General features: G+C 35.9%; 1 protein-coding gene and 1 long non-coding RNA gene across 7 annotated transcripts in view; both read right to left on the minus strand.

Annotated features, from left to right (window-relative positions):
• LOC124951677 (ankyrin repeat and SAM domain-containing protein 1A-like) overlaps positions 1-25,504 on the minus strand; it is a 121,638-nt gene that overhangs the window by 31,765 nt on the left and 64,369 nt on the right. The window contains exons 19-20 of one of the 6 annotated variants that reach the window (XR_007101669.1): positions 8,356-8,647; positions 6,970-8,031 (exon numbers count right to left, since the gene is read on the minus strand). The exons of 4 other annotated variants lie outside the window; for them this stretch is intronic. Coding sequence is in view for 1 of the 2 variants with exons in the window: in XM_047500444.1 (XP_047356400.1) it covers positions 24,354-24,361 (8 nt within the window). In the remaining variant the exon portion in view is untranslated. Of the gene's footprint in view, positions 1-6,969; positions 8,032-8,355; positions 8,648-19,049; positions 24,362-25,504 lie in introns of those variants that run through there. One more of the 6 variants, XM_047500444.1, reaches the window with a different exon arrangement.
• LOC124951682 lies at positions 1,452-6,548 on the minus strand. The gene is made up of 2 exons (XR_007101670.1): positions 2,697-6,548; positions 1,452-2,613 (listed from the first exon to the last, which is right to left on the minus strand). It is a non-coding gene; the product is annotated as an uncharacterized LOC124951682 (long non-coding RNA).

The raw sequence follows: 25,504 nt of genomic DNA on the forward strand, positions 1-25,504 counted from the left end.
TAAGCCGCTAATGAAAAGGAGTGTCATTTATTTTTTTTCTCAAAAGAACTACCAAAGTAGCCATAAATTAATGAGTCCGTCTAAATTATACTCCGTCATTTTGTAAGCATACAAAGAGACGTACGTAGTAATATGACAAAAAGGATTAATTATCAGGATTAATTAAGAACGTTAAATCTTTGCACTCATTTTGAAAATAGTTCGCTGGTAATTCGTTCTGTTAATTCATTTCAGAGGTACGCTAGTCTTACGCACACTTGACACGATTTCTACGTAATAACGCAACGTTCTACCTCCATATTATTTGATATATCCAAAAAGTAAAGATGTTTAACCATTTCGTATTTTTCGTTCTAGCTAAAAATACATTAAAGTCATAGTTTTATCATTTAAATGAAACCTTACAAATTAATTTCCCTTCACCGATGGTAAGCATTATCTCACAAAGTATGATACATTATTACGTGATATTAAAAAAAAAAAGGGAAAAAATAATTCTATCTTAGAGAAATATTATTTTAAAATATTTAATCAATTATCCTAAAACTTAAATTAAAATAAAAGCTTCGATATACTTATATACAATAACGGATTACATTCAACCAAGCAAAGCTTTCTCTCTTCTTTAGAGAATCCATTTTCTTGATTCGTAGATCTCTCGTTTTCACTCTGAAATATTATGCGCGTCCAATACATTAGTGGAAAGTCTTTTCGAGTATTCGGCGCATCATACGATGTAGATGCCACCAAGGCATTAAGCTGAATATTACCGAGGAATATTTTAGCTTTTAGCTTCACGCTATACGTTTCGAAATACCGAGATGCATGCTCATTTCGAGATTATTTCCAACAACCTTGATGTAGTTCTTCGATAAAAAAAAATGTGACAGTCGTAGTTTATTTTGTACTACGATAATAAACAAAGATAATATTATTTAATTAATAAGAAAATTACGAATCGTCGTGAATGTTGATCCTTGAGAATATATTTGAAATTTAATAAACAATACTTCTCTCAAAATACTTCATTTAGATATTTTAATTCGAATAATATATTTTTAATATAATGTTCAATCTAAGTTTATAATTTCTTTCTTCCAACGAATTCGCAGATTCAGTAAAACAGACAAACTGCAAAGTTAATGAAAATTACTTTCGTTCACATTATTCGCTTTTGCGAAAATAAATTATATAATTGTATGATTTTGCAATATCCTCCTTTTTTACAAGAGATCCTGCTAGACTTTTAATTTGATAAGAGCGAAGCATCTAAAGCAACTCGTTTGAATTAACAAACTTAAAAATATTACTATTCATTACCTAAATTACTTCTTTAATGACAATATACCGAACGATGTTTTATTAATCATGTTTATTTTTACTGGTCAGAAAAATTCGGAACAGTATTAAACCAATTATAAATAAATCATTTAAATTTATCTTTTTAAATCTTTTTAATATTGTTAGTTGCTTTTCATAAAGTAAAAGATCAAATTATCGATTTAAAATATCGCAATCGATATTTGCAAGTCTCACGTCACGTTCTCCTTTTTAGTCATTTATGTTATTATTAAATTTATTTCTCGAATAATTGAATTTTACCTTTGACATTCATTTATAAAAATAATCATTATATTTTCCATACATTTTAATAATTCAACGATCTTCATCAATCATTCTTAAAGTAAACTTTGTTGTAAAGATACGAGAATTCCGAACTCAGTTTCGACTTTCTAAATACACGAGCCCACATTGCGAACTCCACCCATCCAGAAATCTCGTGCGAATCTCAAAAGATATCTACGTGAGTGAGATGTAGGGAGATTCTTCCTCGAAACATCCATCTCCATCTCCAGGTCTTTCTCGCTCTCATTTCGGTTCCTGCACTACTTTGCCCAACCTCTTCTCTCGTTCGTGCTCTCGCCATGATCCACCGTGAAGAGGACACATCGACTTTAAACCTCAGCCAAGCAAGCAACCTACGGACCCTACTACGAGTCTCCTTTCATTAGTTGGAGTAGAGAACCAGCCAGCCAACCAACCTACCTACCAACTAACCATCCATCCAACCACCGCAACGACCTATCCACCATTACCAACACCGTCGTCGTCAGTGGCGGCACTACCACTAGCATCACCATCATTGCCAACGTTGAAAGGAGAGAGAGAAAGAGAGAGAGAGAGAGAGCGAATGAGTAAGAGGGAAGGAAAGAGAGAGAGAGGGAAAGAGAGAGAGAGAGAGAGAGAGAGAGAGAGAGAGAGAGAAAGAGACCGAGAGCTTCCATGATCCACTCTCGTTTCTGGCGCCCGGTTCCTGATCTTGCATGCGGTTGACTCGTTTTCAATGAATACAATGCCGAGACAGATCATATTGAATATGAAAACGGGAAATCAACGAGTGCTCCATCCCTCTTCCTTCCTACCCCTTTTCGAACCACCTCGTTCGTGTACCCATGCTTCCACCCCTCCCTCATTCTCCCTCTCTTTCTCTTCCGTTCTCTCACTCGCTCTTACTACGGACTAACCGTACGGACCGGAGACAGGATTTCCACAGGTTCGACTGTTCTTTGTCGAATTGAGCCAAAGAGAGACGCTAGAAAGAAACGAAAGAAGCTAAAAGAGAAAGAGAGAAAAAGGAAAAATTATATTACGTACGATCATCGAATACAGTGAAAATCTAGTAAGTAATACTCAACAATGCTTTTAATCGATATATGCTAAATTAGTGTGAAAATTCTATCCGTTTTTTTCTTTTGTCTTTGTCTTTCTTCTCATTTTACTATGCATCCTGCATGCCTTTATTCGTTAGGATACTTCGTTTTGCACAAATCTAATTTCGGCTCTCTTTAATTTTGAATTCAGTTTTTCGCGTTAATTTACACGTTGTTTCGAGAGAATATTCGTATTATAAATAACAAGTAATCGTATCTTTTTCGGAAGGAATACACATTAATCGTATGCATTGACGAATTCATCGTTCCAGTTCCAATATTATTTCATATCTTTTTTATTACTTTCTTTTTTCTGTTTTCTTTAATCCTTTAACTGCTATGGATGCATATATGCACCCAGCTAAGGTTTTAGTTGTTTACTATTGTCTCATTTGTATGTCTCTAGCAATCGCATCCACGGGCCGTATGTTGCTTACATGAAGCGCTTCAGCTTAGAACGGCTCGCAATCAAAAGGTTAATCGATCTTAATAAACGCGTAAATTCGTAGATGATAACGATCTTCTTTAAACCACATAGTAATAAGACCAATACGAAGAGATAAACTGGAATTATTATGAGCTGAGATCGAGATAGGATTATTATACTAGTCTCGCGCGGTTTGTTTTATAACCAGATCGAGAGTTCCCATTATTTCTCGAGTGAAATATTCATCTGTAACTATTTGTCAGCATGTTTACGCAAAATGCAAATATATGGTACACACACATATATATGTACATGTATATATATGTATATACATACATATATATATATATATACATGTATATATATATGTATATAAACATATAACGTATATACGTATACATATAAACTGCTGGAAATTCGCGCGCGCATCCTTTGTTTCGTTACGAACGAAAGGCCGCTCTGGGAACAAACGAGTGAGGGCTCGGAGTGTCTAGATATCCTTTAGCTCGAAGAGGAGAATGAGTCAACTGTTAACGACTTATCCCGGATTACGTTTTCCTTTGGCTCCCGCTCGCTCCCCATATTTCGTTCCCGTGGGCTCGCAGCAAATACACTTCGTTAGGCGATCCACTCTCCGTTGTTTTCGAGCGCAAGCAAACTATGCACTTTACCCTCTACACAACTAGTGCCTTTAACCCACTTACAGCCCTGTTCAGTATATACTCTATAGACACGTATTCACGGCCAAAGTCAACCAAAGTCGATTTTACTAGAGTCCCCAATTGTCGCTTGAACGTTAAAAATAAATTTTTCTTCAAAAGAACTATAATAATCTTTCTTCAACCATATAACCCGATTCCGACTAAAACATAAACGAAGTGTCGCGAATGTAGATGACGTCTTTAAGTCAACGGGCTTTCTACTGTCATTACCTTTTTTCCTTTTTCTATGCAAAAGAAACAAGAATTCTAGGTCGGGCCGATTAAACCATCCAAGGTAATTAGCTCCTCAGTTTTTCTTTTTTTTTTCTTTTGGGAGTAATTCGTAATTAAAAATAAAGAAGGAAGTAAAAAGAGAAAGGTAAGATTGGAGCAGAAAAGACGAAACGGATTCGCATCTTTCGTATTCGACGGATGGTCGACTTTTCTTTTGGCTTCTCTTATTTCTCTTCTTCCTCCTCATCCGGTGGGAGTCAGAGGGCAAAGGCTGAGCCGTTCGCCCATTGCTGCCGTTGCTGCTGCTATTGCTACCGCAACTACAGCTCTTCTACTTCTCAGCAACTCTTCAGCTCTCCGCGAGAGAGGAATCTCTCGACAGTCGCGCACAAAGCTTATTATGCCGGCATGCTTCGGTCTTCCTCTCTCTCTCTCTCTCTCTCTCTCTCTCTCTCTCTCTCTCTCTCTCTCTCTCTCTCTCTCTCTCTCTCTCTTACTCTTCAGCCTTAGAGGAGCACATGGACTCGTGCTCGTTCTGCCATGGTACAAGTTAAGTCGATGGCACTTGACGAACATCCTTCCTGTCTACATTCTCTTTCCTCTTCCATTCCCTCCTCTTTCTTTTACTTCCTCTCTTCCTTCTCCTCTTCCTTCTCCTCTTCCTTCTCCTCTTCCTTCTCCTCTTCCTTCTCCTCCTTCATCTCCTTCTCCTTCTTCTCTTCCTCATTCCATTCGTCTATCTACTCTATCGTCCCCCTCCCGCATTTCCCTCCTTTCAGCCACCCTTTTCTTCTTTCCGTCCCATCCTCTACACCAGTAGCTCCACTCGTTTGACCTGAAGAGCCTTCAAACCACCTGGCTTGCATTCTCGCGCTTACCCGACGTACGTCGCTTCATGCCGAATAACGTCAACGTCACTCGACCTCCTCCTCTTCCTACTCCTCTTTTTCCTCTTACTCTTCGTCTTCTTCTTCTTCAACATTGTCGACTACTTGACGACCGAATATCCGATTTTTCTCTTTCGCATGTTACACTCTTCGCCGAATTTCAGGATCCCTTTTACGTTCTCCGAGTCCCCCGTTAGCTCCGAGTCCTCTTGATCCACGATTTTTCGATTTCTCTTCCTCGTTTTATTTCGTCGCTCTTTTTACATTTCATTTTCATAAAATTTTCGATAATTCATCACTCATACATAAAAAGAAGAAATGAAATGATTTGATAAGCTTTTAAAAATCTTAATCAATTTTTTTCCAGTACGCCTTACTAAATTACAATTTTTTCCTTAAAAAAATATACGAAAAATTTCGTTAAACATAGAATGGCAAATCAAATTTGAAATAACATTCTTTTTCTTTTTACGAACACGCTAACTTTCATCGCGTTCTAATTAAAGATTTACCTTCGACGTTCGCGAAAGTTTGCTCAGAAATATCGCTCAAAGTACTGAATTTCGTAATAACTTTTGTACTAACTGAACATGTAAGTACGACAACGTGTTTTCATCGTAACTCAAATTCTTCGAATAATACTACGGCGATCGAGACGATGATCGAACGTAAATGTATTGAATATATCGAATGAATATAAATCCATACAAAAAAATCACTAAAAGATCTCTAGGGGAAAACATGCTGAAATGATTAGAAAAAATTTGTTAACTAAATATCTAAGCAATGATGTATTAGTTCCTTTTCCATTCGTCGAACTATTTTCACCAGAGTCAAAGGGTGTTCAGGAAGAATATATTGAAGAAGAATAAAAAGAAGAAGAAAAAGAGATGGAGAGAAAAAATAAGGGCAAAAGATCCGATATGCTCGAGGACGATGCTGCGACGGTGAGCTCCGTGGCTCGACTGATCGCCTTCTTCCTCGAAAAGCCTTATATAGGCTTCCCCGAATTTTGTGGTCCACTTAACTAGAAAACCTGGTGCTTATCCGACTCCGGAGCCGGTGCAAAATTACACGCTTCGGCTTATCAAGCCGTGAAACCGGTATTAAGCATCAGACGAACGAACGCGCGCCAACCAGGCAGCGGGTGCTCTTACACGCGCGCCTGCCGCTCGTGCACGCGCGCGGAGAGAAAAAGGTCTCTCCGGTTGCCGGCGCGGAGAATCACTCGGTCGAAGCTACCTTCTCACCATCAGCCTTAACCATCACTGGACCCAGAATGCATCGCTGATCTCCTTTACAACATTTACGATTGTCTTTCGATCTTTTCATTTATCTCGTCAATCACCTTTCATCTGATATTTTGATCTTGAAAGTCTTCTTCAAGAATCATATACATATATTTAATCGAAATCAATAGAAATTCTATTCAAACAATATAACGTTATTATTTCTCCTTATCTCGAAGGATTGTTTTGGCTTTCTTTTTTTTTTTTAGATTATATCCTAAATTTAAAAACGTACTGTTTAAGTATTCTAATTGTGAGGTTCTTCATCAAGATGTACTTGAAAACTCAACAATTAAATGGTTTTCTTTGAATAAAACAATGATGATAACAGATAGCATTTTCTACATGTAAATAATGAAGATTCCCTTATAAAGAAGTATACTTAATAAGGAATCATTAATACTAAATAAGGGAATCATTAGTGCATTATAGTTCATGAACATTCAGTTACTCATGTTTGCTGCAATTACAAAAAATTGGTAATTGTGAAATGCAAATTATGTTTTACCTCTATCTTACCAAATAATTGTATACTTACTTTATAATTATGTAACGCAATGTATAGAACGTAATTATACCTCGTACTACGTTTGAGCTTTAATGTTTTATATACTTTTTTCTTACTCTGGGCGTACGGGGGATTGAAAAGTTTATTACGAATGATGAGTTTTATATATCGCTCGTGGTTTTACGTGGAATATTTCTTTATTGAAAATGTTTACAGATTCAATCGAGTCCATCTAATCGATTATCCGATTTTTTAATCGGATATATCGAGCCATACTTTTTCTCTATTCTCCGGAGACTCGTTTAAATCTATACGTCATATTTGTGACAAAGCAAACAAATAATTTCTCGAAATTTATATAGTTGGATCATTTAAGTTTACTCGATTTTCATGAATCCATCCAACGAAACGATATTCGATAGGGAGCGTAATATGGTTTTGAATATAAAACATAAAAAGATAGACAGAAAGGAAAAAGAGAGAGAGAAAGAGAGAGAGAGAAAAAGAGAAAGAGAGAGAGAGACACATTGAAAGAGGAAAAGAGAGTTGTATTACGTCATGTACAGTTGTGTCGTTGTATCGTCACTCGTAGCATAGTTTCTGCCTAATGAGGCTGATTAATTACTCGCACGTTGAAGTTTTATTAATTGCTTCTATTCGCTCGTTCGACTCTTCGAGCGTTCATTATAACCTCCCCAGTAGCCGTTTTATTTCCAACGAATTGAAATTCGTTTTAAAAAGTGACGTCGGAATCGTTTAATTTAATTATTTTTCGTAAATCGAGATTAATCGCTCAATATTGGTTTTATCAATGAAATTTTTAATGCAACAAAATACGTGTATCTGACTTTTACCATAAATATTAATGATCCTCAAATAGAAAGAATGTTGAAAGACGATAAAATGTAAATATGATAAAAAAAAAATTTGGAAGATAACAGAAGTTTCTCTTAGAGATGATAAATAAATACGTAAACTAAACGTTAAAGTAATAGATATGATTTCATATAACGAAATGACCGTATGGTTTCAAAATACAGACGATATAGAAGCGAAAACGTAAAAGGGGAGAAAAATAACGATAATGGCGATAAGGCGGATGAGAAAAAGGATAAGAGAAACAGATGGTGGAATTCTTTCTTCTTCGAGACTTCACCCCCTTCGAAACGATCCCTGCGATATCCTCGGCTTAGAAAAGATCCTCTCGTCCCGCAAAACTTGCTCCTTCATCGACGAATCTCTTACGACTGGCACTCGATCAGAGCCTGAGTCAACTTACAAGAAACAACAACATTGAAGAAGAAAGAACGAACAAGTACTTCGGTTTCGAATCTTTTGTTTTCGAATACTCAAAACATTAATGATAACCTTATAATAATTTACAACGAGAATGTATATAAGATTAAAAACCGAACGTTTTCTATTATTTATAATCATTCATATAGTAAACTATAAAACTATTATGACAAATTGTTTTAATTTTAGACATAATAAATATATTCTTAGTATCTCGTTAACTTCCAATACATATCGGATTCTATTTTTGTAAGTCTATATCGTTGATGATTAAAATTAAAAAGTATAATTTATAGTTTTACCTTTCCTCAAAAGGTTACTTGTCATCATAGTACATCGTAATATTTTCCGCGTTCCTAAGCAATCATCTCCATGCTTCAACAGAGCGGCATATGTCAATGACGTAAAACCATGGAATGGAATTAGGCTCACTTAGAAGAAAATTGATAGCCATCCACACGACACGTTGGAAACTCAGTTCTGATGTCGAAGAACGTGTCAACAACAGGGACGTTATTTTCCGACGGCGTGACTCGTGCTTTTCCTTTTCTTACGGCGTTCTTTTGTGTCGGACCGTTCCATGCTCGGCTTGGCCTGCGAAACGACATACGATATTCACGCATGCGTCAAAAAGAACGGCTAACAGTGAAAAGAAGGGGCAGGGGATAGCGGTGTTGCTGCTAGCGACGAGGACGTACAGAGACCAAAGAAGAGAGAGGGATGAAAAGGGAGAACGAGAGAAATAAAGACAGAGAGACAGAAAGAGAGAGAAAGAAAGAGAGAGAGAGAGAGAGAGAGAGAAAGAGAGAAAGAGAAAAAGAGAAAGAGAGAAAGAGAAAAAGACAGAAAGAGAACACGTACACGGAAAAGAGCGCGGCGAAAAGCTCGGGAAACGTGCGAAATGACGGCTGCGAAATTTCCAGGGAAAACAATTTGCCGCTCAAGACGACGAATCCCTTCTCCCTCTTTTTAACGCGAAAAGCACTCGAACTCCATAATGGAATTGTACGCGTCGCGGAGGGCTCTGACTTTCTCTCTCTTTTTCTCTTTCTTTCTTCTCTCTCTCTCTCTCTTTCTCTTTCTCTCTTTATTTCTTTCTCTCTCTCTCTCTCTCTCTCTTTCTCTTTCTCTTTCGTTTTCCTTCCCCCTGATCTTTCTATTCGATGTACCGATCAGAGTGAAGCGACCTTTTCGATTTTTGGTCCCGGTTATTATTCGACAATGCACTTGGCTTTCGTCTCGAGCGCTTTTTGCCGTATTTAATGAGAGACGGAGCTTTGTGGTTCAAGTCCATTCCGCGAAAGACAATTAAGTTCAAAATCGTTTAGTAAATCTTAATTCGTTTCAGAAATTGCTGGTGAAATCGATCGTGCATAAGAAGCAACGGAAGAAAAAGAATTTGATGAATTTTGAAAAACAATTCACGAAAATATTTCGTACTTTAGAAGGTTATCAATATCAAGGTAATATAATAAAACGAATATTTGTTCTAAATACAAAAATACTCGTCGTGGAAGATACGAAATTCCTCAAATATTCGTAGATTGATCGGTAAATATTCCTTTTGGAACGAAATCATTCACGATAAGTGATGCATATAGCGAGTTGAACGGAGGTTCAACGCAACCCTTGGTTTCACGCATCGCTGTAGGACAGTGTAGATTCGTAACGTGAGAAACGAAACTCTCGCTTGCGTCACAGCATTGATTTCAACTGGACGAACAATACGCATCACAGTACGAGTACCCAGAAGTCCAATCGTCTCGCTCCCTCTCTCTCTCTCTCTCTCTCTCTCTCTCTCTTTCTCTCTGATCTCTACCCCTACGGTCCGTTCGCTTTTCGTGCGATCTAACCGTGGCGGTTGTGCGCGACGTCGAACAAGTCAAGCGTTCGGCACACAATGGAAGCAGCTTAAACGGCAGTAATTATATTTGCGGGTGAGTGTCGACCTGGATGGTGCGCCAGCTAGTAGTAGTCCAGTTGGTTGAGGAATGGGGGTTGGTTGGATACGTTGCCGACGTACGTGTATCGCTACCCCTCGCGAACAACACCACGAAATGTAGTTCTCTGTTTCTGTCTCTCTCCCTCTCTCTCTTTCTCTCTCCTTCTCTCTCTCTCTCTCTCTCTCTCTCTCTCTCTCTCTTACTAGCAGCTACTGTTGATGGTGATGACTGTCAAGGGGCAAGAGGGGTTCAACGTAGAGGCGCCTCTAGCACGCTTGCTACGACATAGCACCACCTATATCAGTGGTTCTCCGATATATTCTATATGAACTTGTTACGAATTATTTGACTTATTCAAAGTTGAAAACATTTAGCCGTCAGTTACCATTTGGATCAGAGATCTTTTTTCGAAGTACAATACTTATACAAATTATAACAAGTTAATATTACAATTGTAATATATTATACATGTCTTGAACGTTGATTTCTTCCCTCTCTCTCTCTCTCTCTCTCTCTCTCTCTCTCTCTCTCTCTCTCTTTCTCTCTTTCTCTCTCTCTTTCTCTATCTCTCTCTAAGGAACTATTCTTCGATCCTGGTTTTCAATTCATTGTCGTACGTCAGGACAATTTAATAAAGATACGTAGTATTAATAAAAGATCTCCGATAATTTCTGAATTATCTCAAACAACGAGATTCTTCCGATCGAATAATATACTTTGAAATTGTAAGATTAACGCTCTATTTATATCACAATATTCTTCCCATTCATTCATTTAATACGAAAATATTGAGAATCTCTGTGACTCGTGCGAGTCACGCGAACGTACTCGATCGTTCAAATTTTTCGCTTTCCTTCCGTATGCGTTATGACTAAAGAGAGAAAGAAAGAGAAAAAGAGAGAAAGAGGGAGAGGACAAGGGAGAGGGAGGGAGTAAGCTCGCGCGCACGCACCCCCGCGTCGTTATTAATGGTAATACAAATTTCAAGAGTCATCGAGCGCTCTTCAATCTGAATGCCTTCTGCTCGTGACGTCACACGAGTTCCTCTCAATATTTCTTCGCTCTTTCTCTTTCTTTCTCTTGGTATACAACTACGTTCCCGTTCCTCCCTCCGACCCTTTCTCTGTCACCAAAAGTTTGTTGTATGTTTTTATTCCCGATGAATGACTCAATCGCTTTGGCTTTGCGATCCGCGAAGCGGGTACGTGAAGAGGCGTACGCGTGCGCCTCCAATGGGAACACTTCAACGAACTCGACTTACGTAATGCGAAAGACCGCGAGAGAATGAGCGCGGAACCAAGAAAAAGAGAGAGAGAGAGAGAGAGAGAGAGAGAGAGAGAGAGAGAGAGAGAGAGAGAAAGAAAGAGGGAGAGGAAAAGGGAGAGGAAGAGAGAGAGAGATAGAGAAATAGAAGAGAAGGAGAAAGGGGGTCGGCAGAAAAAAGAGAAGCTTCAATTAACTTCCCCGATCGTATCCGTGCCCACATGCGGTGGCACTTTTGAAGTTCCAGTCGCGTGCGCGCCGGTCTATACGCTTAAATTATTTAATTGCGCCGTGCTATTTTTCCTCTCTCTCTCTCTCTCTCTCTCTCTCTCTCTCTCTCTTTCTCTCTGTTTTTTTTCCTCTTTTTCTCTCTTGATCTCACTCGCGGTGTACTTTTGCTCCTGTTTCTTTCTTTTTTTTCTCTTGACTCCTCGAAGCGCGAGAGGGTGAAACGCAGAGGGAATTTGGTACCCCCGAGTTCTTTGTCGTTTCAAACGTATTCTCTTTCATACTACGTTTTTCTGTTTGATCAGAATCTACTTTAGTTGCGTGCTGACTTTCGATGTTCTGAAATCAGGTACGAACGAGTAAACCGTAAGAATTTTTTTTTTATTGTAATAAAGCCTTTATATATATCCTTCGTATGATTAAATCCCTAATTTCGATATTAACAATGTTCCAAAGTTTGATGAAATATATCGAATTTAATTGAAAATCATAAGGATTGTATTTAATTGTAAAATTGAAAATTATAAGAATTGGTACTTATTTAATTGTACCATCGCACTGTCGTTCGCCAACATCAAATCTCTCCTTCCTCCATTACCATGTGTGAATCGAATGATAATGAGATTGTTTGACGGCGCCGGATGGCAGGCTCATTGGTGACAGCCCGAGGCTTTATCCACCCTCTTGGTAGACCCTCTTCTTCCTCTCTCTCTCTCTCTCTCTTTCTCTCTCTCTTGCTCTCTCTTCCTCTCTCGCCTCGATCCACGTATAACTATATATGTACGACGACCACCTCCGTCTCGATACACTACCTGCTAATGCATCCACATGCGCGAACGTACAAACACATCCGAGTATCCAGAGGTGCACCTGAAACTGCGCTATCCACAAGCTATAATGCGAGCCAGCAGTGCATTGGGCGTCAGTAACGTATGCAGGAAGTGCGGGTTTGCATCTCTCTCTCTCTCTCTCCTTCTCTCTCTCTCTCTCTCTCTCTCTCTCTCTCTTCATCTGAGAGAGACTGAACTGGCTTGTGGACGTCGGCCGTTCAAGCTGAGCGAAGAGGAAACGGAGGATCGGAGAAAATGTATGAGTGTATGTATGTATGTGCTTGCGTCTCCATACGTACATGAGAGAAGAGAAGAGAGAGAGAGAGAGAGAGAGAGAGAGAGAGAGGAAGTACAGGTCGAAGGCTCTACTACGGTCTACGCCCTCTTGCCCAAGGGCGAGGGTGAGGCCGAGGGCCTAGGGCCGAGGGTGCTGATATCCGCCCGAATGACTGCCACGTAATCACCGGCTAATTATCCGATAGATACCCGGGAGCTCTCTCGATGCCCGGCGTCAGTCGCAGCCTCGCTTTGCTGTGTCTGCGTGAATATGCGCCTTCGTATTCGTATGCGTTCATCTATCTCTCTCATTCTGTACATGTGTCTATATGTGTATGTATGTGTGTGTGAGTGGATGCGCGCAAGTAGACTGAGGGATCGAGGAGGGTTGTATGCCAAAGAGGGCGATGGAAGAGGGTATGGAGGAATATCCGTGCGGAAGAGAGAGACATTAGCAATATGGAGAATATGTACATAGCTAGTTCCTGTTATCTCTTTCTCTTTCTCTTTCTCTCTCTCTCTCTCTCTCTCTCTCTCTCTGTCTCTCTCTCTCTCTCCCTTCTTCTCCTTTCTGTATATCTCCTTCGATTTATGAAAACTTTGAGTATGTTTCTATGATCAACGACATTCTAAACCAGTAACAATTTACAATCTTGATCGCAATTAATTTTACTCCTTCAAAACTTTGAGCATGTTTCCATGATCAATGACAGACTAAGTCTGAAACAATTTGAGATCTTGTATAACGGACTCTCAATCATAATTAATTTTACTCTGGCGGAAGATAGTTGGCAATAAAAACGAAAAAGAATCGTGATGTTTCGATCGAAGAAAACTTTCATTATTTCCTGACGTTCGTTGATAAAATCAGTATGGTTCCAAATATTACGATCATTAAACCGCGAATATCACTCCGATAGCGCGAACAAAGTCGAAATTCACGAAACTAACCAACTGCAACGGGAATGTCCTCGAGCATCAATACGCACTACGGCTGCTCATTTCGAACATCAGGATTTCAATCATCGCACGCGACTGTACCGTGGATAGAGAGTATAATTTCGTAGATTGTCAAACACCATCCTCAAATTTCCAATTGTCAATTTGTCGATGATAATGAATTCATCCGTACTCTCTTGCTCTTAACTTGATGTTTAAAGTTCAGCAAATAAATTTATCAATCGTTACATACATAATTGTAAACATTTATGAAGGTGAAAGTATATCAATAGAAAAAAAAAAAAAATTAAGATACTTTTGCAATTTCTACGAGTTTCATATAAAAAAAAATTTATACACAACTATATGAATATCTATATACAAATAAATCTTCGTAGAACATTTAAAAATCTGAATATAAGAATTGTTATCGCATTGAAAATCTAAGTATCGATAATTGAACGCGTTCCTTGATACGCAACATATCACACAGCTTCAAACGTGCGATTCGTCACATGGAGGGTGCTTGGAATAATTAGTCTGCTATAGATACAAAGTGTGCTTATACGCGCACACATAATAAGGTGACAGATACTCATACATATGCACACATACATGTACGCGTAGAAACGACGTGGAGTGTACACGTGAAAAGCTACGAGCGAGACGCGTCGCCCTGTGCAACGAGCTGTGTCTTAGATAACATCTAGATCCTGTCCTAAGCCTGACTGACGTTTCACTACACGGGCGTGTCCGTCCGTAAGTGTCTTCAGTGGCCAATCCTCGAGGGTTGTTTCCACCTTTTCCACTCTCTCTCTCTCTCTCTCTCTCTCTCTCTCTCTCTCTCTCTCTCTCTCTCTCTCTCTCTCTCTCTCTATCTATCTATCTATCTATCTATCTCTCTGTCTCTCTCTCTCTCTCTGTCTCTTTCTTTATGTGCATTTGATTGCTTTAACTGACGAGAAAAAAAAGAGGGAGAAAATACACAATTTCAGCGTGTCTTTGGGCCACGTGGCTCAATGACAATACGACAAAAAAAACGGAGACGACTAGTTTCGTTTTTGAAGGAACCACGTACGATTTTCAAAAGCTGAACCCCAGGCAATACAGAGAGTTTGCCTCGACATCGTGTGCCGATATTCGTCACGCTTCGGCGATGAGATCCAAAGAAACGGGATAAACGATAAAAAAGAGATATTCCTTTGCTATTTTTTTTATATTCTAAAAAGAGACATTTAATAGTTCGCTTCATAAGTTTTTAATAGGTAGAACCAGGAGAAAAACCAGAATCGTCTTAAGTAAACGACTCGTGGCAATGTTTAGAGAGAATGCTTGCAAAGTTGCTCCAAGGGGTTGTTTCGCTGACAGGGTGAAATTGGAAAATGATATTGTTTGCGTTAGAAATACCCTTAATATCTTTAGTTCGTTGAAATAATGTTTGAAATCGTGGTAAAAAAAGAAGGAAAAAAAGAAAAAGAAGAAAAAAGAAATAAAAATCCGAAATTGTATGCAGCGTCTTTAATTAATTTAATTCAAATTTAAATAACCATGAGGAATTTAACGATGTTAGCAATTTACGATTAAATCCATTACATTACTCTTACTTCATTTTAATAAATATTTCAAAAGCGAGCAGAGCAACCATTTGCCAAAAATTTCTTTCGAGTCGGTATTACTTGACTATTAAACTACAAAGCATGAAAGTTTCACTCTATCGTACGCAAAATAATTCTATCAAAATGAGAGTTTCATAAAATGAAACGCAATGAACAGTTCGAGTTTCAAAATTTACCAATTAATAATACGAAGAATTTCAAAAGATAAAAAGATAGGAATCATTTTGTTCCTTCACGATTTTAATTTAAATACGAATCTTTTCTTTTATCAGAATATAAACAATAAGAAACATTCGCATCTATAGATATGAATCCATCCTTAGTCGATGACAAATGCTTAACCCGTATTCTTATTTGTCATTTTTGATAAGCTTATTTTTCTTTTTTTTTTTTTTTTTTCAAAATCTCAAGCGAAACCGTAGCAAGAAGGAACACCCCTCGCTATCGTGCGTAAGAAAAGAAATAAACGAGTAGGTGGTGTGTGCGTGACACGTCTTCTCTAGCGCATACACGCGGAGATAAGAAAAGAAAGTGCGTCGAGAAGATATGCGTGCAAACAACGGCGCGGACGGTTTCTTTTGCGAGAAGAAAAGAAACACGAAAAGACGGATCAGAATTGAGAAAATCCTTGGATCCGGAGGCAACGACGTGCCTGGCAAGAGAAAATCGCCGATTTCAGCGGACGAAAGCACGGTTCAACGTCGACAGGCGTATTTCTTCGACAAATCATGCTTTCTTACCTTTTTCATCCCTTCTCCACATCGATCTTCACCTGACATATATATATATATATATATATATATATATATATATATATATATATATATATATACATATATATAGCATATATATAGTATATATATATATATATATATATATACATATAGTATATATATATAGTATATATACAAACCTACTTCTTCTTGTTTCTGCCTCCGTCCTCTTGGAAACATCCAATTTGTCCTCCAAAATATCGTCGAATCGAAACCTGTCTCATCGATCATATCAACGTACAATTTTTCTCGGTCAAAGTACGCCGTCGGCCGACGGCAACGTTGAAACACAAGCCACCAATCATATATAGTATGAGTTTCTCTCTTTCATCTATTATATTTTTCTCCGAAAGAATTTTCTCGATATATAACATTTCGACACACAAACGACGTCCATTCCTCAAAGAAGTCGTCTCATTCTTTTTTTCTTTCGCAACATACATAATATATAAAATATATAATGTATAACGTATAAAATTATATATATATATAAAATTTTGTGTTCTTAACATATGGTTTTAATACAATTTAATTAAAATCTTGAACTAACAAGACGAAATCTTGCGTAAAACGGATCCGTCGACCGATCGTCAAAAATGACCGTGATTTCGTAAAGTTACGAAGAACCATTACGTCCGAAGAAATGAGGCAATCCCATGAGACATAAATATCCGAAAATTAATTAACGCTCCCGTTTCCCATGTTGGAGGGTAAAGGTCATTTACGAATGGATTGTATATCAATCTCGAGGTGGACTGGGGCGCTGGAAGAAGGATAAGGCGAAATATACGCAAGCGTGCAACGAAACGAATGGGTTCCGCGTACGATTTTGTGCGAGTCGCGATACGTTATCTGTCCCTTTGAAAGAGAGAAAGAGAGAAGGACGAACACCAAATGAGAGAGAGAGAGAGAGAGAGAAAGAGAGAGAGAAAGAAAAGAAGAGAAGGGAGAGAGTCGTTTCCGTGGACCCAGGTCAAACGCCGGCCTCGATATCCATGGAGAGGTCAGATAAATTTGCCCCCCTAGGATTACGCGCCTGTCACTTTCATATTCATCGAGATACTTCACTCGAACGACCGCCCGTATTTCTACTATCGGCTTGGGACTCTATTCCCCTCACCTCGTCTCTCTCCCTGCCATTCGTTCCATCGTTTATCTTTTTATTTTCTCTTCTCTTCCACCTCCTCCTCTCCTTTTCCACTCACTCACTCTTTCTCTCTCTCTCTCTCTCTCTCTCTCTCTCTTTCTCTTTTTCTTTCTCTCCCTTTCGTTTTATTTCTCTCCTTTTCCAGATTTCTTTTCTCTCCTCGTCGTCCGATATACGCTCGAATTACTCTCGATAAGCGAGCTGAACGAAGGCGCGATCTTTCCGCTTCGATCGTGCGAAGAGATATCGTTGACACCGCTCGAATGTTTCACGAAGGATTTGGGGGTATATTTCTTAAGATTTCCAACCATTTCTTCGAGAGAATGAAATGGATTTAGATTTTTCTGAATGATAATAATGATAAATTTGATAATTTCATTCACGATTTATAATTTCATTCACGGAATCAAGAGGGATAAGAGAAAGTTAAACGGATATAGATGAAAAAGTGAATTGTAATCGGATCATATTCTTTTCATTTTGTTTAGTAATTACTAGCTAGGTTTCGTGTTTGAAACGATATAATCAATTGCGTATTCGGATTTAAATGTCGGACGTGACTTTGACCGGATCGTTAGAGCATAGAATCGACCGATCATTCGTACGGAATTCGTTGATAATGTTAATTAAATCGGATTATTCTGAACAGTTTAATGTAGAATGCTAATTGCAATCGTTTTTCGCGATCGCCGATAAAATGCACGTGTTTCGTATTTCGAAGTTCAGGATAATGTCAGACAAGAACGCGTAAAATATTTGGAAATATTTAAAGACAATTAAAAGCGATCAGCGTTATTTAATTTACTATCTATATATATATATATATATATATATATATATATATTTATTTATTTATTTATTTATTTATTCAATGATATTCATAATTAATTGATTATAAATTTACGTTCGGTTAATTATTCCATCACAATTCTTTGCTACTCGATGTGAAAAAGTTTCGAAAAAATCATTAAAATATGTACCATACTCTTACTTTTTTCCTTTTTCTTTTTTTTTTTATTATTAACGAGCGAACTATCGTATTTCTTTTTTAATGTAAAAAACATTTTACATTTACAAAATGATTATCCAAACACTCAGACGAGCGAGAACGATCGGCGTTCTATAGAATTTCTCAAGCAAGGACGGTGTTCTTAACGACTAAACTTTTCCGCGCTCGACTTTCCATTATTTCGCTGCGTTTCGTTACTACAATTTTGGATTTGTTTGGGAAAGCAAAGGAAAGGAAGAATGAGAAGTAGAAAGAGAAAGAGAGAGAAAGAAAAAGAGAAAGAGAGAGAGAGAGAAAGAGAGAGAAATAATGACGAAGCGGCAAGCCGCGCCCGCATCGTATAACAATTTACTGGCTAATCGAAAAACTTTGTTAAGACTGAAACTTGGTTAATTAACATCTTTACCGTAGGCCGCCTGCTTACCTTGCGGCGTTCCACATTGCCGTCGGCTAGAAACGGAAGGAAGAATTTCCGAGAAAGTACAAAGTGCAAGCCATTGACTCGCATCGGCTAACAATGCTATTTCCTAAGGTAGGAAAACTTGTTTTGATTTGACTTTAAAAGACAATGGACAATCTCCTTTCTGACTAGTGGAAAATAAATAAACAGATAAGTCGAGCATAAAGTATAGCAGCTTTATATTTTATTTATTTTCTACTCGATGTCTATCTTTTATATTATATTATGCATAAATGCATAAGAGCATCTATATATTTTATTAATATATACTGTTCTTCAGATAAACTTTGTTGATTTTTATTATTATAAATTATGAAAACTAAAAAATAAAAAGAAGAGTGTGATATAAGAATTGTTTCTACGTAAGTAAATAAATAATAATTTTACTCACCCATTTATTACATTTATCTTATAATATATGATTTTTATTTTAGCTTAAGAAAAAAATTTTCATTAATACAAAAAACTAAAATTTGGAGAAATATAAGTGTTCAATGATTCTACCATCGATATCCCATAAAGTATTTATTTTATTTTCCTCAAGGCGTTATAGATATCCAGGGAATAATCTCTGTTTTATATATATAATATTCTAATAAACATGAACAATAATAAATATAATGTATACAAGAACGTAGGAAGTTTGCGTCTAATCAAGCTGCTTGGTATAAAATAGCGTATTTATTATATTATTATATGGCATCTTCGGCAACAGCTTTTAATACGAATAGTGCATCTTTTCTCCTTCTTCTTTTTATACTCTTTTCTTTACCTTCGTTTGATTTCAAAAAGTCCTGACCACTTCCAAGTCTTTTCTTTGAACTTGAATGTAAATATCCAATATTTTCCATTTGGGGAGAAAAACGCTACATCGTCGAAGCCATCGAACTTTTCACTCGAAATCTATCGAAAAATCAATTTCATTCGATCCAAAAATTCTTTTAAATTCTCTCTATTCTTCCTTTGATATTTTATGAAAATTTCGACGACCGAACGACGAGCCTCACAAAATCGTCTTTATAGTTTTACGAATCGCACGATCTTATGCTTTTTCTTTTCGTCGTTGTCCATCTACAGAATCTTTTTTCTTTCCACTTTTTCAAAATTGTTATAAAATATTATAAAATTCGCACGAAAAATATTATAAAATTCATTAAAGATTTAAATACAAACCTATAAGGATATAAGCAACTTTTTAAACGAACAAAACGAGTCAATTTTATGTACGCACGTAAATAATTACGAGCACAATGCAATTGACTCATTTTGCCTTTGAACTTCCTTTGAAAAATAATAATTTAATGGGATAAATGTTTTCGTGGTCGCTGCACCAATTGTCTTGTACTACAAATCGTGTGAAAATTACAAGATTTATTATCTCGTTGTGGTATTAATAGATATATAATATCGAAAAAACATGGTTGAGCGATTCAATATCGAAAAACAATATATTACTACTGTGTGTGGTCGGCGGTATTAAATGTTATCTGTGACTATTTAAAGTGTCAACTTGATAATTTTACTTATTGCTATGTTGTATACTGTTTGCATTATTGCCAAAAATATCTGCGTAGAGTCTCGAGATTGTTCGTATACGTACTTCTTAAAATGAAATACAAAAGAAAAGAAAAGAAAACAGAAAAAAATAGTAAAATGTATAAAATGACAATATATGTGTGTGTGTGTGTGTGTGTGTGTGTGTGTGTGTGTGTGCGCGCGCGCGCGTGCGTGTGTGCGTGTGTGTGTGTGCATATATATAGTTATCGATTCCCCGAGAAAAATACTTCTCATTCTAAGCGTTTATCCAATTCTCATTTTCCATCCTTTCGCCCCTTCTTCTAATTCGTATTTAAATTATACGAACATTCTCAAAATCGTTCGATGGTAAATCACGAGTAACATTTCACATAAAAAGAAACCGTAATTTTAAATCGCAAGTTTACAGGAAGTCGAAGAACCTTCGCCTTAACACAAAGAATTATTATACGCTTTTTGAAAGACAATGATTTCGCATGAAGAATCTATAAACGAATTTATTTCATTCGTGCAATTACATACTAACATATTCAATATTAGTTGAATGCTAGGCTCTTTCGTCATTCTGTATACATACATACATGCATCGCTGTTTCTACGTAGAACTAGACAAGAAAATAAAAAAAAAAAAAAAAAGGAAAAACAGAACGAGCGTAATTAAAAATAAGAAAAAGAAAGAAAAGAAAAAAAATATCATGTAATACATCTAGACCAATGATCCAGTCTAGAAACTCATAGAAACAATGATGCTGAAAATGCCAATTCCAAATGAGATACGAACTTACGATCGAACAATCGTCCCATTTTCTTTCGTCCCTTCGCGACCTTTTCTTTGAGCAAAGTCGCGCGTTTATCAAGATATAAATTTCTCTCTCTCCCTCTCTCTTTCTTTCTTTTTTCTACTTTATATTACAACGCTCTTTCTCTCCGTTTCTTTTTATTATTATACAACACACACACATGACTTTCGCGTGAGCGATATATCAAGAATACATAATCTTTTCTTTACATCCATTCTCATTAGCTCGGCCTCGACGCTTTTTTCTTTTATTCCTTCTTCCTTTATTTCCTCGTTTTATGAATTTAATTTTTCAAGAAAAATATAAGATGTGCAATATTAGCTAGAAGAAAAATACGTCGTCTATTTTATTTAGATACGTCCATTAAAAAAATTCGAAATATTATGACATTGACAAATGATGAAAATATGATAAACCAAGATTTATCTTGAAAATAGTCTTGCTATTTCGATTAGAATAGTTAACGTTTAATTTAGAAACTACGATATTATACATGAGTGATACATATCTACATCGACGATCATTAATCTAAATCAAAATGTTTCCTGCGATGGAAAGAGTTCATTTTACCAATTTACGAATAATTTCGAACTACATTTTCTTTACAAGATCGACGAGCTGTTAGATTTATGACAAGATAGAGAAAGACAAAGAGAAGATGAAAAAGTTTGACATTAAGAGAAAAAGAGAAAAAATCGTTTTAAATGATTGCGAATTTATTGCACGACGTTAGCGGTCGTTGAAATATTTGAAAGAGAAAAAGAAAAAGAAAAAGAAAAAGAAAAAGAAAAAGAAAAAGAAAGACGTAATACTTAATAGAGAATAATTAGAGTAAGAGTTAGATATTATACCAGTCCGAATTATATTTTTGCTAGCTACTGCTGATTAAATAAAGAAGTGGCTAGTTTTTTTTATATTTATCGTATGTACGTGAAAGTATTTACAAATTCTTATATGATTCTTAAAAGAGAAAAATATCATTAATCTGTACAATTTTATTATACTCTCGGTTATGCAACCCGTTTTTTTTTCCCTCTGTATTTTCAATGGTCGCAGTAGCGAGAATAATAATAATTCGGACGGCATAGGACAAATGGAAACTGTAACCACCAGATATCGTCAAAATAGAGGGCGATATTTTGTCGTGTTAATAAGGATAAATTACAATCGTTACGCGACGATTTAAATACTGCTATAGATTAAAGTTATGATATATTACTAATATATCCGCATATTACTTGCTAAATATCACTATCGGAACATTATCTCGCTTGGACAAGAAAGTACACGTCTTTGACGAGCATCAGTTCCCACGACGTTTTTCTCACGCTCATGGAACGATATTATTTTTCTCTAATGCTAATAATATTAATAATAATATAATAATATAATAATATAATAATATAATAATAATAGTAATAATAATAATAGTAATAATAATAATAATAATAATAATAATCATTATAAGAATAATATAAAAAATCTAAATCACCTGAAGCCGCTAACGTGATGCTACGAACATCATAGCACGACAATATTTCGCTTCGAAAAGAACACCGATACACCATTATTCTACATGCACTTGTACTCCTTAATCTTGTTTTATTTATTTCTTTTTTCTTATTTTTATCTTATCTCTATATCCCGGCGAAGATGATCGAACGTCCGAACGACGAGTAGCTTTATTTGTTTTCTTACGTTCGGAGGATCGATCATCCCTTGTCTATTTTTTTTCTCTTTCAAAATCAAAATCATATTTTATACACATACACACAATTGTTTTCTTATTGCACATACAATGATATTTTAGAGTTCGTAGCGTATCTATATTTATTTATAACAACTATATCGTTCAGTGATGGATATTTTTCTACGTTTCCGAAATTTATATCGAAAATTTCTTTATATCGTAGAATTATGAAAGCTGAGAAAAAAATAAAAGAAAATACATACTACATTGCGACATATATATGTAGATACTAGATTAATAACATCGGGACTGAATTAACGGCTCTTTCGGTATTCATACGATAGTAGAGATTTATTTTCTTTTTCTCGATTTTATTTTTCGAAAATTAATTCGAACCGTTCATCACACTCTGAAGCTGCCATGGTGATTAATAATGTTATTAACAATCAATCGAGTTGCCCTATTAACGATCTCATCCCAAATGATTAACATAACATCTCGAAGCAATATACAAGCAATCAAACGTAATACGTACCATTTCGTTTATCGTAACATTTAAAGTTCATTTTAAACATTGCCTCGAGGTGTTTGTTAGAAAACCCTTTGAAAGAGCATTGAATCGTACTAGTAATGCGTTCACAAGATATTGCACTTGTGCTTTGCCATCGGAATCGGTTCCCGCAAGTTTGAGGATCGATATGTGCGAGTCGACGCGAAAGAATCTGCCTGCTTCTCAATTTTAACATATCGCCAAAATTATATCGAACTCTTCGAAAATGAATATTTCCAAGCAATTTTTATTAAAGATATTAGAAGAGCAGTTTGACTACTTAAAATTTTTATTAAAAGGAGAAAACTAAACGTAAAAGAATATAAAAATTATTTTTTATTTTTTAACGAATAATAAAAATAGATGGAAAATATAATTTAATGCGATTTACTGAGATAAAATGTTTTTAACTTTATAAACCAAAACTACGCCTATCATTTACTATTTCAACATTTATCTCGAATAGTTGATAAGATTTTGTATAGTAATGAAAGGGTAATGTTAGAACGGTCTTAATTAAAATGGAAATATAGTTCGCTTGAATTTTGCGAAGATTCACGTACTTTTTGTAATACATTTTCCAAACAGACCGGCGTGCTATTAATTTATTTCCTAACGAGATGTAATTCATAACTTTTCCTCGGATGTCATTCAACTTGAATCACGAGACTTAGTCATTAAGTTGGAAGAGGACAAGAGAGATGCGAGAGACGGAACTCTCTTATAAATTGATGATATTTTATGTAAACGTTATGTTTAATGACACTTTACGTAGTAGACGATAAATTATGTCGACAAGTTCTTCGTAACGAGCAAAATCTATTTCGTTTCTGCTAAGTTAAATTACATATTCAAGAAAATGAAATGATCGTCTTACTAGAAGCATGACAGATTTACAAACGGTCATATTATCAGCACATAGCGATAATCAATATCATTATAAGCTTACAATAAAAATGCGATTATATTAAAGCTCACATCTTTAAGGAGAAATAAATTTTGTTATAAGACAATTACACGATCTCTATCGCGTGCGCACTTACACACCCTCATTCACGTTCTTATTATATATTTATATCATTTCTTTATATATTATTATTATTATTATTATTCACATCATCATCGTTACGGGAAATTGAATCACGATGGCACAGCATGGAAAATTGCTTAAAATTCATTATTATGCAAAGATACGATACATTTTAGAAGAACCTTAGCAATCTTATTTTGTTGATAGCGATCAGTCATCTAGAGATAAAGAGATAAAGAGAAATACAGGTATATAGGTATATGTATATATTTATATATATATATATATATATATATATATATATATATATATGTGTGTATATATAGAGAGAGAGAAAGTCAAATGTTAAATGTCTTTATGAAAAATCACAGCGGCTACATAACACCGCTTTATAAAATTGTTTCGAGGTAAATCCGTGACGAACGAGTCACCCCTTTGGGCTTTCGTTTGGTCCGAGAAAAATTTCACTTTGTGCGACTGATAATTCATTATGTGTCCCAAAAATCCACTGTGATCGCCGTAATAAGATCAAGATGATTCATAACTAGAGTTTGATTTACGAATAAGAGTTTCGACATTTGTTTGTCTCTTTCCTCATTAAATATTTGAAATACCTATTCGGACAATCGTCCATCTAAAAAATATTGTATTAAAATTTCATAGTACTATCAATGGTACGTACAAACCTATGTGATATACGATAAATATTATTACAAAAAAATGTGCCTAAAGAGCGTACAAATATTACGGAATTGAACGACGAAATTATGAACAATTTGTAATAAAGTAAATGCAAAACTTGTATTGGTCATTGAATCCCACAATAATACTGATTTAATACATTTAATTATTATGTAAATTTTCTCATAATGTCACTTTTCTCATAAGCAGTCGATTAACTAAGTTATAAATTTGATTATCTTTCGAAGAACATCAAATGAAATACATAATGGCAGTCAATGTTAGCAACTTTAATAAGATGTCCGATTATTCCGTAATAATTGTTAACAATATAGTCTCCCATATAATATGTTTTTCCTGGCATGGTCGAAACACAGTGGTGTAAAGTTGGCACTTCCCGCATTAGCGAATATCATATATGTAATAAAGAAAAAGAAAAAAATCTGACCGATTTTTATGTAATGATGATCATTGTAATACGAACGAGTCTTTAGGAACGGTCAGAAAACTACGATATTATTCTTTTCTCTAATTCATCTATGAATCTTTCGTAAAATCTTTTATGTATAATTATCGACACATCGAGGGTGTATGCTTCATCATCATCATCATCATCATCATCATCATTATCAACATCATCATCATCATCATTATCATTATCATCATCAACATCATCATCA

Source organism: Vespa velutina, chromosome 9 (assembly GCF_912470025.1).
Source record: "Vespa velutina chromosome 9, iVesVel2.1, whole genome shotgun sequence".
NCBI lineage: Eukaryota > Metazoa > Arthropoda > Insecta > Hymenoptera > Vespidae > Vespa > Vespa velutina.